The sequence below is a fragment of the Ranitomeya variabilis genome, chromosome 1 (genome assembly GCF_051348905.1).
Source record: "Ranitomeya variabilis isolate aRanVar5 chromosome 1, aRanVar5.hap1, whole genome shotgun sequence".
In the NCBI taxonomy this organism is placed as follows: Eukaryota; Metazoa; Chordata; class Amphibia; order Anura; family Dendrobatidae; genus Ranitomeya; species Ranitomeya variabilis.
Genome location: NC_135232.1, coordinates 892037066 through 892053994, shown reverse-complemented (window position 1 = coordinate 892053994; position 16929 = coordinate 892037066). Strand labels below are relative to the sequence as shown.

The following is a 16929-nucleotide window of genomic DNA, read 5'->3' as shown; positions in this document are numbered from 1 at the left end:
GAGAAAATGGACCTCAAAAGTTGTTGTACAATTTGTACTGAGTACGCCGATACCCCATAGGTGGGGGTAAACCACTGTTTGGGCGCATGGCAGAGCTCGGAAGCGAAGCAGCGCCATTTGACTTTTCAATGCAAAATTTACTGGAATTGAGATGGGACGCCATGTTGCGTTTGGAGAGCCCCTGATGTGCCTAAACATTGAAACCCCCCCACAAGTGACACCATTTTGGAAAGTAGACCCCCTAAGGAACTTATCTAGATGTGTGGTGAGCACTTTGACCCATTAAGTGATTCAGAGAAGTTTATAATGCGGAGCCGTAAAAATAAAAAATCATATTTTTTCACAAAAATTATTTTTCGCCCCCAATTTTTTATTTTCCCAAGGGTAAGAGAAGAAATTGGACCCCAAAAGTTGTTGTACAATTTGTCCTGAGTACGTTGATACCCCATATGTGGGGGTAAACCACTGTTTGGGCGCATGGGAGAGCTCGGAAGCGAAGCAGCGCCATTTGACTTTTCAATGCAAAATTGACTGGAATTGAGATGGGACGCCATGTTGCGTTTGGAGAGCCCCTAATGTGCCTAAACATTGAAACCCCCAACAAGTGACACCATTTTGGAAAGTAGACCCCCTAAGGAACTCCTCTAGATGTGTTGTGAGAGCTTTGAACCCTCAAGTGTTTCACTACAGTTTATAACGCAGAGCCCTGAAAATAAAAATTCTTTTTTTTTTCCACAAAAATTATTCTTTAGCCCCCAGTTTTGTATTTTTACAAGGGTAACAGGACAAACTGGACAACAACTTTTGGGGTCAAATTTCAATTGAGTACGCTGATACCCCATATATGGGGGGAACCACCGTTTGAGCGCATGGCAGAGCTCGGAAGGGAAGGAGCCTCATTTGGAATGCAGACTTAGATTGATTGGTCTGCAGGCGTCACATTGCGTTTGCAGAGCCCCTAATGTACCTAAACAGTAGAAACCCCCCACAAATGACCCCATATTGGAAACTAGACCCCCAAGAAACTTATCTAGATGTGTTGTGGGAACTTTGAACCTCCAAGTGTTACACTACAGTTTATAACGCAGAGCCGTGAAAATAAAAAATCTTTTTTTCCCCAAAAAATTTTTTTCAGCCCCCAGTTTTGTATTTTCCCAAGGGTAACAGGAGAAATTGGACCCCAAAAGTTGTTGTCCAATGTGTCCTGAGTACGCTGATACCCCATATGTTGGGGTAAAACCCTGTTCGGGCACACGGGAGAGCTCGGAAGGGAAGGAGCACTGTTTTACTTTTTCAACGCAGAATTGGCTGGAATTGAGATCGGACGCCATGTCGCGTTTGGAGAGCCCCTGATGTGCCTAAACTGTTGAAACCCCCCAATTATAACTGAAACCCTAATCCAAACACATCCCTAACCCTAATCCTAACGGTAACCCTTACCACACCCCTAACCCTGACACACCCCTAACTCTAATCCCAACCGTAAATGTAATCCAAACCCTAACCCTAACTTTAGCTCCAAACCTAACCCTAACTTTAGCCCCAACCCTTACTGTAGCCTTAACCCTAGCCCCAACCCTAACCCTAGCCTAACCCTTGCCCTAACCCTAGCCTTAACCCTAATGGGAAAATGGAAATAAATACATTTTTTTAATTTTTTTATTTTTCCCTAACTAAGGGGGTGATGAAGGGGGGTTTGATTTACTTTTATATCGGGTTTTTTAGCGGATTTTAATGATTGGCAGCCGTCACACGCTGAAAGACTCTTTTCATTGCAAAAAATATTTTTTGCGTTACCACATTTTGAGAGCTATAATTTTTCATATTTTGGTCCACAGAGTCATGTGAGGTCTTGTTTTTTTGCGGGACGAGTTGACGTTTTTATTGGTAACATTTTCGGGTACGTGACATTTTTTGATCGCTTTTTATTCCGATTTTTGTGAGGCAGAATGACCAAAAACCAGCTATTCATGAATTTCTTTTGGGGGAGGCGTTTATACCGTTCCACGTTTGGTAAAATTGATAAAGCAGTTTTATTCGTCGGGTCAGTACGATTACAGCGATACCTCATTTATATCATTTTTTTATGTTTTGGTGCTTTTATACGATAAAAACTATTTTATAGAAAAAATAATTATTTTTGCATCGCTTTATTCTGAGGACTATAACTTTTTTATCTTTTCTTTGATGATGCTGTATGGCGGGTCATTTTTTGCGGGACAAGATGACATTTTCAGCGGTACCATGGTTATTTATATCCGTCTTTTTGATCGCGTGTTATTCCACTTTTTGTTTGGCGGTATGATAAAAAAAAAAGCGTTGTTTTTTGCCTTTTTTTTATTTATGGTGTTCACTGAAGGGGTTAACTAGTGGGACAGTTTTATAGGTTGGGTCGTTACGGACCCGGCGATACTAAATATGTGTACTTTTATTGTTTTGTTTTTTTATTTAAAGAAATGTATTTATAGGAACAATATATATATTTTTTTTCGGGGGGGGGGGGGGGAAATTTTTTTTTATTTATTTTTTTTTTTTTTTACACATATGAATATTTTTATTTTTTACACTATAACATTGCCCCAGGGGGGCATCATGTTATAGTGTAAGATCGCTGATCTGACACTTTGCTGTGGACTGTGTCAAATCAGCGATCTGACGTGCACAGCTCCAGGCTTACAGGCGCCTACTCTGAGCAGGCGCTGTGAAGCCACCTCCCTGCAGGACCCGGATGCAGCGGTCATTTTGGATCCGGGCCTGCTGCAGGGAGGAGGTAAGAGACCCTCGGAGCAACGCGATCACATCGCGTTGCTCCGGGGGTCTCAGGAAAGAACGCAGGGAGCCCCCTCCCTGCGCGATGCTTCCCTATACTGCTGGAACACTGCGATCATGTTTGATCGCAGTGTTCCGGGGGTTAATGTGCCAGGGGCGGTCCGCTCCTGGCACATAGTGCCGGATGTCAGCTGCGATAGTCAGCTGACACCCGGCCGCGATTGGCCGCGCTCCCCCCATGAGCGCGGCCGATCGCATATGACGTACTATCCCATCGGTGGTCAAACGGGCCCACCCCACCTCGACGGGACAGTACGTCTAATGTCAGAAAGGGGTTAATATGCTTGGATACAGCACTCTGTGAGCAGCCAGCTTCTTTAGCAATGACCTTTTGTTTCTTACCCTCCTTGTGGAGTGCGTCAATGACTGCCTTCTGGACATCTGTCAAGTCAGCAGCATTACCCATGATCGTGGAGCCTACTAAAACAGACTAAGGGACCTTTTTAAATGCTTAGGAAGCCTTTTCAGGTTTTTTTGTTAATTATTCTGATTTACTGAAATAATGACTTTGGGGTTTTCACTGGCTGTAAGCCATAATCATCAACATTAACAGAAATAAACACTTGAAATAGATCACTCTGTAATGACTCTATATAATATATGAGTTTCACTTTTTGTATTGACAAACTGAAATAAATTAACTTTTTGAGGATATTCTAATATTGTGAGAAGCACCTGTATATGAATATCAAATTAGTACCGCACTACAGTCACTGACACCTCTGTAAATACGGCACTAGATGGGTGCGGCTTTCCTCCCCACGTCAGATACCATTGCAGTCCTAGTGAAGCAGGCGGTGTGCGGTGGGAGCGTCCTCCCGTTGCCGTGCCTCCCCGTGCGCTCGCAAGAAAGATGGGAAAAAATGGAGTGCCCCGCCCAGAAGTGCTGCCGTGTAGTGGCGATCATTGGTGATCGGTGGGGGCGGCCATCTTCCTTTGGCCGCGCGTTCGCATCTCGGCTTCAGGAAAATGGCCGCCGCGATCTCCATCTGCGCACGCGCGGCATCCCGCGGCCATTTTCCTGAAGCCGCGGCCAGCAGAGCTCGCTTCTGCGCACGCGCGGCCAAAGGAAGATGGCCGCCCCCACCGATCACCAATGAAATAGTGCACATCGCGCTCTTTTAACTCCCCTGTGCAGTGGATTCGGGACCTTGGACATGCGCACACCACTACGCCACCAACGGAAAACTAAGCAAGATCTGGGGGAAGACACCACGCCCTTTTGACCAGACCAGCCTGATTGACAGGCGAAAACGACTACTTTGGTAACGTATTTTGGCAGCATAGGTGGGGAATCGGGGGTCCACAAAATACACTGTTGTAATGCACAGCTCAGGCCCTATTTAACAGTATTTTTATCTCATACTGAAAAAACGGGGTGACAGGTTCCCTTTAAGCCCTTCACCCCGAGTGATTTTCAGTTTTCCTTTTCTGCTCCCCTTCTTCCCGGAGACATAACTTATTAATCTTCCCATTCATATAGCGTACAAGGGCTCGTTTTTTGCAGGATGCGTTGTACTTTTGAATAACATCATTGATTTTACCATATATTGTACTGGAAAACAGAAAAAAAAGTGTGGTGAAATTGCAAAAAAAAAGTGCAAGTGTAGATACAATGTTTTGATCACCCAATATTGCAATGTGGCATCGCCAAAAAAAAATTTTTTCTGGAGTTTCTGTTGTTTTTCACATTACGCCATTTACCGATCAGATTATTTAGTTTTTATACTTTGATCAGGACATTTCTGAAAGTAGTAATACCAAATATGTGCATTTTTTAAATTGTTTTATTTTGAAGGGGGCAAAAGTTGTGTTTTTTTATTTCTTTAAAATTTTTAAAAACTTCTTTTTTTTTACTGGCTTAGGAAGGAGACTTAAAGTTGTGATCATCCGATCGCCTGTGCTACACATAGCAGTACTTTAGCCTTGCTATGTGTAGAAAAAAAATCACAATCTCCTACAGTATATCGGCCATGTGCCAGCGTTCATAGGAGATTTACAATGACAGGCCCAGGGGTCTTCTGCAGACCTCCGGCTGTCATGACAACTGATTGGCACCCCGCGAGGACGTGAGAGGGGCACCGATGGCCATGTCTTGTGATTCTCTTCCTGTTAACGTGTGTTAAATGCTGCTATCAGAGATTGACAGTGACATTTAACTTGTTAAAAGCAGCGGGTGAATCATGAATCCACTTGCGGCTGTTAGATGCACATGACAACTGATCAGATCAGTGGTCAAGTGCAGGGAAAGGTACAGGCTTCCGAGCCAGAGCTCGCATCAAAGGAGGGACACGTCCCATGGCGTATCTATAAGGTTATCGGTCGCAAAGGGTTAAAGCACCACTGCAGCGTTTATTTGCTTTTAACTGCTGGAGGAGAGAGAGAGAGAGAGAGAGAGAGAGAGAGACAGACAGAAAAAAAGGAAGGTTCTGGGCATGCGCAGTGTAAAAATACCGGATTCGGTAGCCGGATCCAGTCATTTTACCTCACGTTCCACCCGTTTATCACTGGAACCGTTTTCTCCGTCCGCCGGAAAAATCATTTTTGACGGATCCAGCAAAAAAACGGATGAAACATGTGGCCATCAGGCGCAATCCGGCGCTAATATAACTCTATGAGAAAAAAAATGAATCTGGCAGAAAAATCTGTCCCTAAATTTCACAATGCTAAAACTGCATACAGCAATGAACGGATCTCTCAGAACTGCTGATATGTATTTACTGTGGAAATCAAGTGTAGAATTAATATGCAATCCTGATAATAAAATGAGCTTTTAGGAGTCCAGGTATAGAATGAAATAGCTCCTGAGTCCAAGCATATTTAGTCTCCGTCCACCCAGCCTGACTACTGCAGCTTGCACTGAGCAGTGTAAGATCTCAGCAGCAGTGAAGAGGGACAGATGCAAAGTATGCACTGACAAAGGATGAATACTAATGTAATCAGGTCCAAGATTTATGTGATATTGTCTGCGGTTTGAATTGTGAAATCTGGTGTAGTTTATGTATTTCCCATTATGCATACACTAATAACATTGTGAGCAGATTATTGTTCCCTTTCAGATTGGTATTGGTCAGGCTCTCCGGCGAGCACTTACTACATTGAGGGTTACTATCGGAATCACAGAATCCCCAACTGAAACCCTGAACGAGCCAATCACATGAATAGTCACAGTAAACTCTTTCTGGCCTCTGTCCTGACATACTGCTTTTTGCGGATTCTGGTGAAAACCACTTGAAGTGTTTGATGTGAACATAGCATAACTGACAGTCAGACAGTGATTTGGCACATTTCCACTGCTCAGGTTTTGAGGCTTAAAATACAGTAAGAAAATAGGCATAAGACAATTGATCTGATTAGACAATTGTCAAAAAAACAATCCAACAACCCAATTCACTGCAAGCAATGGATCATAAGTTTTCTATAAGATGGTTAATATCACCCAATGCAAGACAACATGGCCGTACAGAACTCCCTACCAATTACCCATACTTACTCTGTGTGCCGCCATGTGGAGCCTGTGTACTGCCGCTTACAGAAAAAATCCTCTGTCCTGTAATTTAAGCCTAAGCTCCATGGTATCATTCAGATTTAAACTGGAATATACTCATATGAAAATTATAATTATGGAGAATTGAAGCTGATCACTATCAGATGAGCTGTGGGGAGGAGAAGTCTATGAGAAATATTCAACTTTCCTCCTTTTAGATTAAATTACCTTCTAGTTTTAGCACATGAATACAGCATGTGGGAAAACGCCCTTAGAGGCTGTTAGTCAGCCACCTGCGGAGAAAACTGTCCAACAAAAATCATCTCCTATCTCCCGATAACAACTGTAACAGACACGACTTTTACCTTGGCAGTCTCTCCAGCAGAGTCTTCAGCTCCTCACATATCAAGCGGACGACCCCATTTTTAATGTTGATGTAGGACACATCGATCATGAATATATAGGCTGGTGGATTGGGAGGCTTGTTTTTCTAGAAAATAAATATTAGTTAAAAATAGTAATAATATTATTATACACAATTCATCATATGTGGGGTTTTTAGTTACTATACTTTTTTGCCTTCAGAATGACGCATGTGGTTCATGAATTTTGCACAAAATTAAACGTGCGCTTTATTTTTGTCTTTGACCAGTTCTGCGTCTTTTTTGCCGAAAGTTCTGTACATAAAATACCACTGGCGTGGTGGTGAATTGGAGAATGTTTGCGCCAAATTTTGAGACTTTTTAAAATGTTGCAATTGATCAATCAGCAGGAAACAAATGGAAAACAAAAATCTCTTCCCCAATGGCGAATATAAAGAAACCAGGAGAATATATATAGGAAAAAACTTTAAAAAAGGCACAAATTAAAAGAAGAATTAGGTACGAATTAAAGACTGCCAAAAACTAGATTTAAAAAAGGTGCAAATGCAACAATGAATCGGGCCCAATGTTTACAATAATGATCCTTTAAAGGGCATGTAGCAAGATTAGACATTAGCCTCTATTCATATGATAAAGGAATTACTTCTGCATCACTGGGGATGTGACCACTGGGACCCCCACCAATCTCGAGAACGGGATGCACACCTCAGCTCCTTTCATTCTCAACAGGTCCTCTGGACATAGTCTATACATAGGGATTAACGTCTGAGCTAGGTACATGCCCTTTAAAACAACTTCTCCTTAGGAAGGAAGGGAGACAACCAAACTAAAAATAAATGGCATCTCATGAATGCAACTAACAGATTAAAATTCTAGACTTAAAGGGTACGTGCACAAAACATTTTTTTTCTGACAGATTTCTCCTGGAACCTGCCTGAAAATAAACACTAAAAGAAAAAAAAAAAAGAAAAAGAAAAACACAACATAAAAAAGAAAGAACATATGCACAGCAATGTCAAAATGACTTGCTATGCATATTTTCTGTCTTGTCACTTTTTTTAACCATTTCAGGCTTTGAAAGTGTTGAAGCAGCTAAAAGAAGTGACCGGTCTATTCTCCTGGTGATCCCACTATGTTATATATTAGCAAACACCCCTGGCAGCACAGCTGTCGCAAAAATGAGACCTCAGGGAAGACACCGCCAGCATTTTCCTGAAGCATTTTCCGCTTCAAAAATGATACGTGTATGTGGGCGTCTAAAAGATGACGTGTGCACATGCCCAAAGAAGACCTGTTATCAAGACCTGCTCCCACAGAGTGTTGTGAGCCACGCCCCCTTCATAAAGACCCGTCCCAAAGTCATGTGCCACGCCCACTCCATAAAGACACATCCCAGATAGTCGCGTGAGCCATGCCCCTTCATAAGGACACACCCCAGGGAGGAATGTGAGCCACGCCCCCTTCATAAAGACCCACCCCAAAGTCATGTGCCACGCTCACTCCATAAAGACACAACCCAGATAGTCGCGTGAGCCATGCCCCTTCATAAGGACACACCCCAGAGAGGAATGTGAGCCACGCCACCTTCATAAAGACCCGCCCCAAAGTCATGTGCCACGCCCACTCCATAAAGACACATCCCAGATAGTCGCGTGAGCCATGCCCCTTCATAAGGACACACCCCAGAGAGGAATGTGAGCCACGCCACCTTCATAAAGACCCGCCCCAAAGTCATGTGTCACGCCCACTCCATAAAGACACAACCCAGATAGTCGCGTGAGCCATGCCCCTTCATAAGGACACACCCCAGAGAGGAATGTGAGCCACGCCACCTTCATAAAGACCCGCCCCAAAGTCATGTGCCACGCTCACTCCATAAAGACACATCCCAGATAGTCGCATGAGCCATGCCCCTTCATAAGGACACACCCCAGGGAGGAATGTGAGCCACGCCCCCTTCATAAAGACCCACCCCAAAGTCATGTGCCACGCTCACTCCATAAAGACACATCCCAGATAGTCGCGTGAGCCATGCCCCTTCATAAGGACACACCCCAGAGAGGAATGTGAGCCACGCCACCTTCATAAAGACCCGCCCCAAAGTCATGTGCCACGCTCACTCCATAAAGACACATCCCAGATAGTCGCGTGAGCCATGCCCCTTCATAAGGACACACCCCAGAGAGGAATGTGAGCCACGCCACCTTCATAAAGACCCGCCCCAAAGTCATGTGCCACGCTCACTCCATAAAGACACACATTTCTAGGAAATTAACATTTGACAATAGGAAAAAACCTTTTTTCCCCTAGTGTTCTGTATTCCCACTACACGCTGACGCTCCTATATTTGCCAGCATTTCCAGGTTGGTACTTGCTGCCAAGGAAGTATTACTGGCACACCGCTCTCCATGCATTCAGCTTTATTAAGCCCCAGAAAAATCAGGGACTTATAATTATTGGTGAATAATACAAAAATAATCAGAATCTCTATATATTTGTGTCAATGGAAGGTAGTGCCTACACTGTAGCTCCAACACTATCCAGGCAGGGGTTAAATTAATTCATCCCCTTGTTATAAGTTACTGCGCCAAAAGAGAGAAAGATTAGAAAAGTTCTTGTACACAGAGATAGAAACTGAAAAGCAGAAAGGAAACGCCGTCCACAATGCACTCACCCTGCAGTAATCCAGCGTAGCCACATATTCATAAGATCCCAGAGATAATTCTGCTCTTTCATAATGGTCCACTCTTCTGCCAATATGGTCCAGATGTTGGAAGTAGAACGGAGGGACTAACAAAACATAAACAGGAAGGCACACAAGTTTATTGACATGTCAGGCGGTGACAATGTTTCATTGCAAATAAGACTAAGACAACGTAAGGTAAACAAAGTCAGCGGGGAAAAGCTGGACCGGAGGAAATCACACATCTTTAGCAACTGACACAGGTGAGGGGACAAAGAATAAAAACTAGTCACCAAACAAAAAGACAAAGAAAAAAAGGATGATAATGATACAGAGAGTGAGTTATTGTAAAGACCTGTTCATACACATGGATGAAGTAAGAATACAACATTACATACATATAAAACCAACAATTGAAAACGTGAGCAAAAACCCTGCTGTAACTAAGTACCGTATATACTCGAGTATAAGCCGAGATTTTCAGCCCAAATTTTTGGGCTGAAAGTGCCCCCTCGGCTTATACTCGAGTCACGGTCGGCGGGTGAGGGGGAGAGGGCGCTGAGGCATACTTACCTAGTCCCGGCGATCCTGGCGCTCCCCCTGCCCGTCCCACGGTCTCCGGGTGCAGCAGCTCTTCCCCTGTTCAGCGGTCACGTGGGACCGCTCATTAGAGAAATGAATAGGCTGCTCCACCTCCCATAGGGGCGGAGCCGCATAATTCATTTCTCTAATCAGCGGTGCCGGTGACCGCTGACAGAGGAAGAGGCTGCGGCACCGAAGACCAGCTGTCCGGGGGAAGGAGCGGGACGCCGGGAGCAGGTAAGTATGACATATTCACCTGTCCGCGTTCCACACGCCGGGAGCTGTCTCCATCTTCCCGGCGTCTCTCCGCACTGACTGTTCAGGTCAGAGGGCGCGATGACGCATATAGTGTGCGCGCCGCCCTCTGCCTGATCAGTCAGTGCAGAGAGACGCCGGGAAGATGGCGCCGAGGACCTGCAAGCAAGACAGGTGAGTATGTGTTTTATTATTTTTATTGCAGCAGCACAGCTATGGGGCAATAATGGACGGTGCAGAGCACTATATGGCACAGCTATGGGGCAATAATGGTGCAGAGCACTATATGGCACAGCTATGGGGCAATAATGGTGCAGAGCACTGTATGGCACAGCTATGGGGCAATGGTGCAGAGCACTGTATGGCACAGCTATGGGGCAATGGTGCAGAGCACTGTATGGCACAGCTATGGGGCAATAATGGTGCAGAGCACTATATGGCACAGCTATGGGGCAATAATGAACGGTGCAGAGCACTATATGGCACAGCTATGGGGCAATAATGGACGGTGCAGAGCACTATATGGCACAGCTATGGGGCAATGGTGCAGAGCACTGTATGGCACAGCTATGGGGCAATAATGGTGCAGAGCACTATATGGCACAGCTATGGGGCAATAATGGTGCAGAGCACTATATGGCACAGCTATGGGGCCATAATGAACGGTATGAAGCATCTATTTTTATTTTTGAAATTCACCGGTAGCTGCTGCATTTTCCACCCTAGGCTTATACTCGAGTCAATAAGTTTTCCCAGTTTTTTGTGGCAAAATTAGGGGGGTCGGCTTATACTCGGGTCGGCTTATACTCGAGTATATACGGTAAATAAAAAGCAAAAAGTGTATTTAAATAAGAGCTTTTAGTAATACTTTTTTTTCATCCCACCACGACAAGGTAGCTCTGATCGGGACGGTCCTACACTGTCTAATATTAAACCTTATCATGTGTCAATGTTGACCTCGGTGTGAATAAGGGCAGACAAAAGAACTGGGCCCAACCAGTGGATCACGTCAGCCATTATTCCAGCTATCATCACCTACAGGCTACTTACAGGTTTCCATAGGAGAGTAAGCGGCAATCCTGGACATTTGTTCCTAAAATGCTTTTCTCATGGCATCAAACAGCCTTTTTTCTGATCTTGACACACATCCCTTTTGTATGCGTATTTGGGCTTATAGAGGCCACTAGCACTCAAATCACTTTATGCCCCTAAATGGAACCCTAGTCTTACCCCTACCTGCCAGTGGAGGTTGGCACCCTAAAGGATGACAATGTGTCATCCCCGTTCAGCGTAGTCTGATCCTAATTGTCCCTAAGTAACCATATTTCTAAACTGAGCATCCAAATAAAAATGATCCCAATAGTGTCAACCCCAAAGGTGCCACGGCACCCGATCTGTATATATGTGTGAAGAGACTGTAAGCCAAAGAAATGGCTTCAAAGCACTCCAGATGTAATATGTATGCTTGATTCAAATATATAGCACCTGAAGTGGAAATCAAAGATGTTCTATGGTCCCTAGATAGAGCCCTATTCTTACACCTACCTGTCCCCGAAGGTTGGCACCCTAATGTAGAGGCAATATGGCGCCCCGCTCAGCACAGACTGACCCTATTGGTCCCTATATAGCCCTGTACCTAAGCAAAACATCCAACAAAATAGCAGAAAATACACAGTAAGTGGTGCTAAACCAATAGTGCCACCGCACTAGAGCTATTTATATATGTACACGCCGTGAAAACAAGAGCAATATCTCAAAGTAATCCAAATGCAGTGATCCTAAAACATGCTCAATTTGAAAATCAAAAATTAGGGACTCATTTTTAGTAAGCGGGGACACCATATTGTCATCCTTTAGGAGCCAACCTAAAGCAATTTGATTTCCTCATATCCATTATTTAGTTATATTTAGATATGTTTATTCATATTGTCTAATTGTTTCGTATTTTAACTAGTATTGAAATAAAGAATATTTTTAAAGGTTTTTTTTCAAGGTTGGTTTACCGGTACTTGTTAAGGATCCCTTAAGTAATCCATTTGGTTTTCTTTTTTTACTACTGGCCAGGAGTTGCGGCCTATATAATAAGAGAGCCGGAAGTAATGTTAATGCTTCTCTTAAGTAAAAGGGAATGGGAAATGCAGTCCAATATCCTTCTATTAGCCAATGACGAGTGCATCTTAGTGCATTCATATGGCCATATCACAGCTCCCTTCTGTACAGAGCCATAGGACGTCCATGAGCCCCAACGTGCTCCATCTGCCTAAGTATTCTCCCCTGGAGGCATAGCTTGTAGGGTTGCATATCTCTGTCCAGCCCCAGTCCTGGGTTACTGGTATATAAGCAGCTTTACAGCCCCGTGTATTGCCATTCCGGCTCCATGTGCCCATCACAAGCACGAGCCCAAGCGGCTGCAATTCCCTTACCTTGCACAAAGCATGTGATCCAATGTGCAGCAGCTATGGATCTGCAGGACAGTTATGTGACATTGAAAATCGCAAGTCTGAAAACCGACAGCTCATTGACTATGAGGAAAATCCACATCAAGGAGATTTTGCATTTAAGAACGTGAAACACAGTAAGGTACAGATATACCAGACCCCAGCATGTCACCCGCTGATCACTGTTCTGCCAAGAATACTGCTCGTGTGATGGTAATAATAAGCAGAGATGCCGATCTAGTTTTCTTAATTTAAAAAGCCCACGTCCTGCCAAGGAGAACAAGGAAACCTTCAGCATCTGGGTCTCAGGGCTCAAGTTTCAAAGTGGAGAAGATGACTGTTTTAGGGAAAGGACTGTACCAGGACGATGCGGATGAGGATATCCAAGTTAATTCTAATGTCTAGCAGGACTTGTTCTGACAAAAAGAAAACTTGGGACTCATCCAAAATCACAGAAACACTCGCTTATGAGTCACATAGAGTCATTCTTGGACAAATATGGCATGGTATCTTCAGTGAAAACGAGCCTGTCACTGGAAGATTAATAGATGTTGAAGCCATGAAATCCATAGGCACATGGAGCTTATTAAAACAACTATTTGATTCCACGTTTCCAGTTCCACCCGCTCCTTGTGCCTGTAAAAGTGTTATCTGGACGTAAGTGGTGAGAAGCGCTTTACAGAGCAGCCATCCCACAGCTTTAGTCTGATCTGATCCATAAAGGTTTTCTTTTATAAGAGCAGCGGTAATCTCCTCCGTATGTAAGTGCGCATTTATCTGCACACCAAGAACTCCCCTCACTTTCCACTTTAAGACCCTCAGAAATTCTACTTTCTTGCATTACAAGAGCAGCTCCAGAAAATTGATCATAATAATCAGAATATTAATAAAATAGTCATCTTGGGACACGATTCTCAATTTTTACTCTCATTGGAAACGTTTTGAATCCTTATCCTGACAGTAATATTGGGGATCCTGTCCCTCCACAGGGAATTTACTTCTGTAAGGTGATTGCGCTTCACACTTTACGTAATAATCAGGTTTCTCGCCCCAAATGTTTAGTTTACATTTGTCATAGGTCTTGTTCACATGCAGGGTCCATCACTCACTCCATGAAATCTGACTGGTAACTTGGACATATGTTGTGAACTCTGTTTTTGGGCTCCCTCTTGTGGTCACAATTGGTACTGTGTGAGTGCTATCTTTGGGCTCCCTCTGGTGGCTCTTTTTGTCATTCTGCGGGTCTGTGGCTGGGATCAGCTGTCTCGTTATCTGCTAGTTGGTTTCCTATTTAGCTCACCTGGACTTTCAGTTGTTGCCTGCTGTCGATGTATTCTGTGCTATTTTGATCTCTCCTGACTACATTCGTTATCAGTCTCTCCAAGAGAAGCTAAGTTTCTGTTTGTTCATTTTTTGCTCATCAGTGTTCAATATGTTTCTTGGTTTATTATGTGTTTTTGTCCAGCTTGCTAGTATGTGATTTCCTCGCTTGCTGGTAGCTCTAGGGGGCTGAGTTTCTCCCCTCACACCGTTAGTTGGTGTGGGGGTTCTTGAACTCTCAGCGTGGGTATTTTGTATAGGGTTTTTTACTGACGGCACAGTTTCCTATCTATCTTCTGCTATCTAGTATTAGCGGGCCTCATTTGCTGAATCTGTTTCATTTCTACGTTTGTATTTTCCCCTTACCTCACCGTTATTATTTGTGGGGGGCTTTCTATATCTTTGGGGTTATTTCTCTGAGGCAAGTGAGGTCTTTGCTTTCTCTCTAGGCGTAGCTAGTTTCTCAGGCTGCGTCGAGACGTCTAGGAATTTAGGCACGTTCACCGGCTACCTTTAGTGTGTGCGGTTAGGATCAGGATTGCGGTCAGTCCAGTTACCACCTCCCTAGAGCTCGTCCTATGTTCAGTTACTTAGCTGGTCAGTTCTGTGATCCTCAGCCACTAAGGATCATAACAGTACAGCAGGCCAAAAAGTGTTTAATGCATCGCAGAAGTGGGATAAGAGAAGTCCTGAGTGCAATTTTTTTTTTTTTTTTCCTTTGCTGCAGTCTGTCCAGCTTCTCTCCTCCCCTTAATCTCTGGGTGGCTTTGAGTTTAGCTACAGACATGGATATTCAGAGTCTGACTTCTAGTATGGATCATCTTGCTGCAAGGGTACAAAGCATTCAGGATTTTGTTGTTCACAGTCCTATGTCAGAGCCAAAAATACCTATTCCTGAGTTGTTTTCTGGAGATAGATCTAGGTTTCTGAATTTTAAGAATAATTGTAAATTGTTTCTTTCTTTGAGACCTCGTTCCTCTGGTGATTCCGCTCAGCAAGTTAAAATTGTTATCTCCTTGTTACGTGGCGACCCTCAAGATTGGGCTTTCTCCCTGGCGCCAGGAGAACCTGCATTGCTGAATGTGGATGCGTTTTTTCTGGCGCTTGGACTGCTTTATGAGGAACCTAATCTTGAGAACCAGGCAGAAAAGGCTTTGCTGGCCCTCTCTCAGGGTCAGGATGAAGCAGAGGTGTATTGTCAAAAATTTAGGAAATGGTCGGTGCTTACTCAATGGAATGAGTGTGCCCTGGCTGCAAATTTCAGAGAAGGTCTTTCTGAAGCCATTAAGAATGTTATGGTAGGTTTCCCCACGCCTGCAAGTCTGAATGACTCAATGGCTTTGGCCATTCAGATTGATCGGCGTTTGCGGGAGCGCAAACCTGCGCACCATCTGGCGGTGTTTTCTGAACAGAAACCTGAGTCTATGCAATGTGACAGAATTCTGACCAGAATTGAGCGGCAAAGTCATAGACGTCAAAATGGGTTGTGCTTTTACTGTGGTGATTCTGCTCATGTTATCTCAGCATGCTCTAAGCGCTTAAAAAAAAAAAAAAAAAATCGCTAAATCTGTCACCGTTGGTACTATACAGCCTAAATTCATTTTGTCTGTTACTTTAATTTGTTCTGTCATCCTACTCGGTTATGGCTTTTGTGGATTCAGGTGCTGCCCCGAATCTGATGGATTTGTCGTTTGCCAGGCGCTGTGGTTTTATCTTGGAGCCTTTAAAATTCCCTATTCCACTGAGGGGAATTGATGCCACACCATTGGCTGAGAATAAGCCTCAGTATTGGACTCAAGTGACCATGTGCATGACTCCTGTACATCAGGAGGTGATTCGCTTTCTTGTGCTGCATAATTTGCATGATGTTGTCGTGTTGGGTCTGCCATGGCTGCAGGCCCATAATCCAGTCCTGGATTGGAAAGCTATGTCTGTGTCAAGTTGGGGTTGTCAGGGGATTCATGGCGATGCTCTTTTGGTATCAATTGCTTCTTCCACTCCTTCTGAAGTCCCTGAGTTTTTGTCGGACTACCAGGATGTATTTGATGAGCCCAGATCCAGTGCCCTACCTCCTCATAGGGATTGTGATTGTGCTATAAATTTGATTCCTGGTAGTAAGTTCCCTAAGGGAAGACTTTTTAATTTGTCTGTACCAGAACATGCCGCTATGCGGAGTTATATAAAGGAGTCTTTGGAGAAGGGACATATTCGCCCGTCCTCCTCCCCCTCTTGGTGCAGGATTCTTTTTTGTGGCCAAGAAGGATGGTTCTCTGAGACCTTGTATAGATTATCGTCTTCTAAATAAAATCACGGTCAAATTTCAGTATCCTTTGCCATTATTGTCTGATCTGTTTGCTCGGATTAAGGGGTCCAGTTGGTTCACCAAGATAGATCTTCGTGGTGCGTATAACCTTGTGCGTATTAAGCAGGGTGATGAATGGAAAACAGCATTTAATACGCCCGAAGGCCATTTTGAGTACTTGGTGATGCCTTTTGGACTTTCTAATGCTCCTTCTGTGTTTCAGTCCTTCATGCATGACATCTTCCGAGAATATCTGGATAAATTTATGATTGTGTATCTGGATGACATTTTGGTCTTTTCTGATGATTGGGAGTCCCATGTGAAGCAGGTCAGGATGGTATTTCAGGTCCTGCGTGCCAATGCCTTATTTGTGAAGGGCTCAAAATGTCTCTTCGGAGTACAGAAGGTTTCCTTTTTGGGTTTTATTTTTTCTCCTTCTACTATTGAGATGGACCCAGTCAAGGTCCAGGCTATTCATGACTGGACTCGGCCTACATCTGTTAAGAGTGGAAGATAGCCGTAGGCACTACTATAAATTGTGGTGCACAAGTAGGTGCCCAAACCGTACTTATGTTGTGGATAAACTTGGCACACACGTGGTCAAATGAAGGAGAGATTTAATTGAAAGAGAGTACATACAATATTGACGT

General features: G+C 43.9%; 1 protein-coding gene across 6 annotated transcripts in view; it reads right to left on the bottom strand.

Moving 5' to 3' along the window:
* SEC24D (SEC24 homolog D, COPII component) overlaps positions 1-16929 on the bottom strand; it is a 171391-nt gene that overhangs the window by 100445 nt on the left and 54017 nt on the right. For all 6 annotated transcript variants that reach the window (XM_077278553.1, XM_077278579.1, XM_077278562.1 and 3 more), the window contains 2 exons: positions 9374-9489; positions 6682-6806 (listed from right to left, as the gene is read on the bottom strand). In XM_077278553.1, the coding sequence (XP_077134668.1) occupies positions 6682-6806; positions 9374-9489 (241 nt within the window). The remainder of the gene's footprint in view (positions 1-6681; positions 6807-9373; positions 9490-16929) is intronic.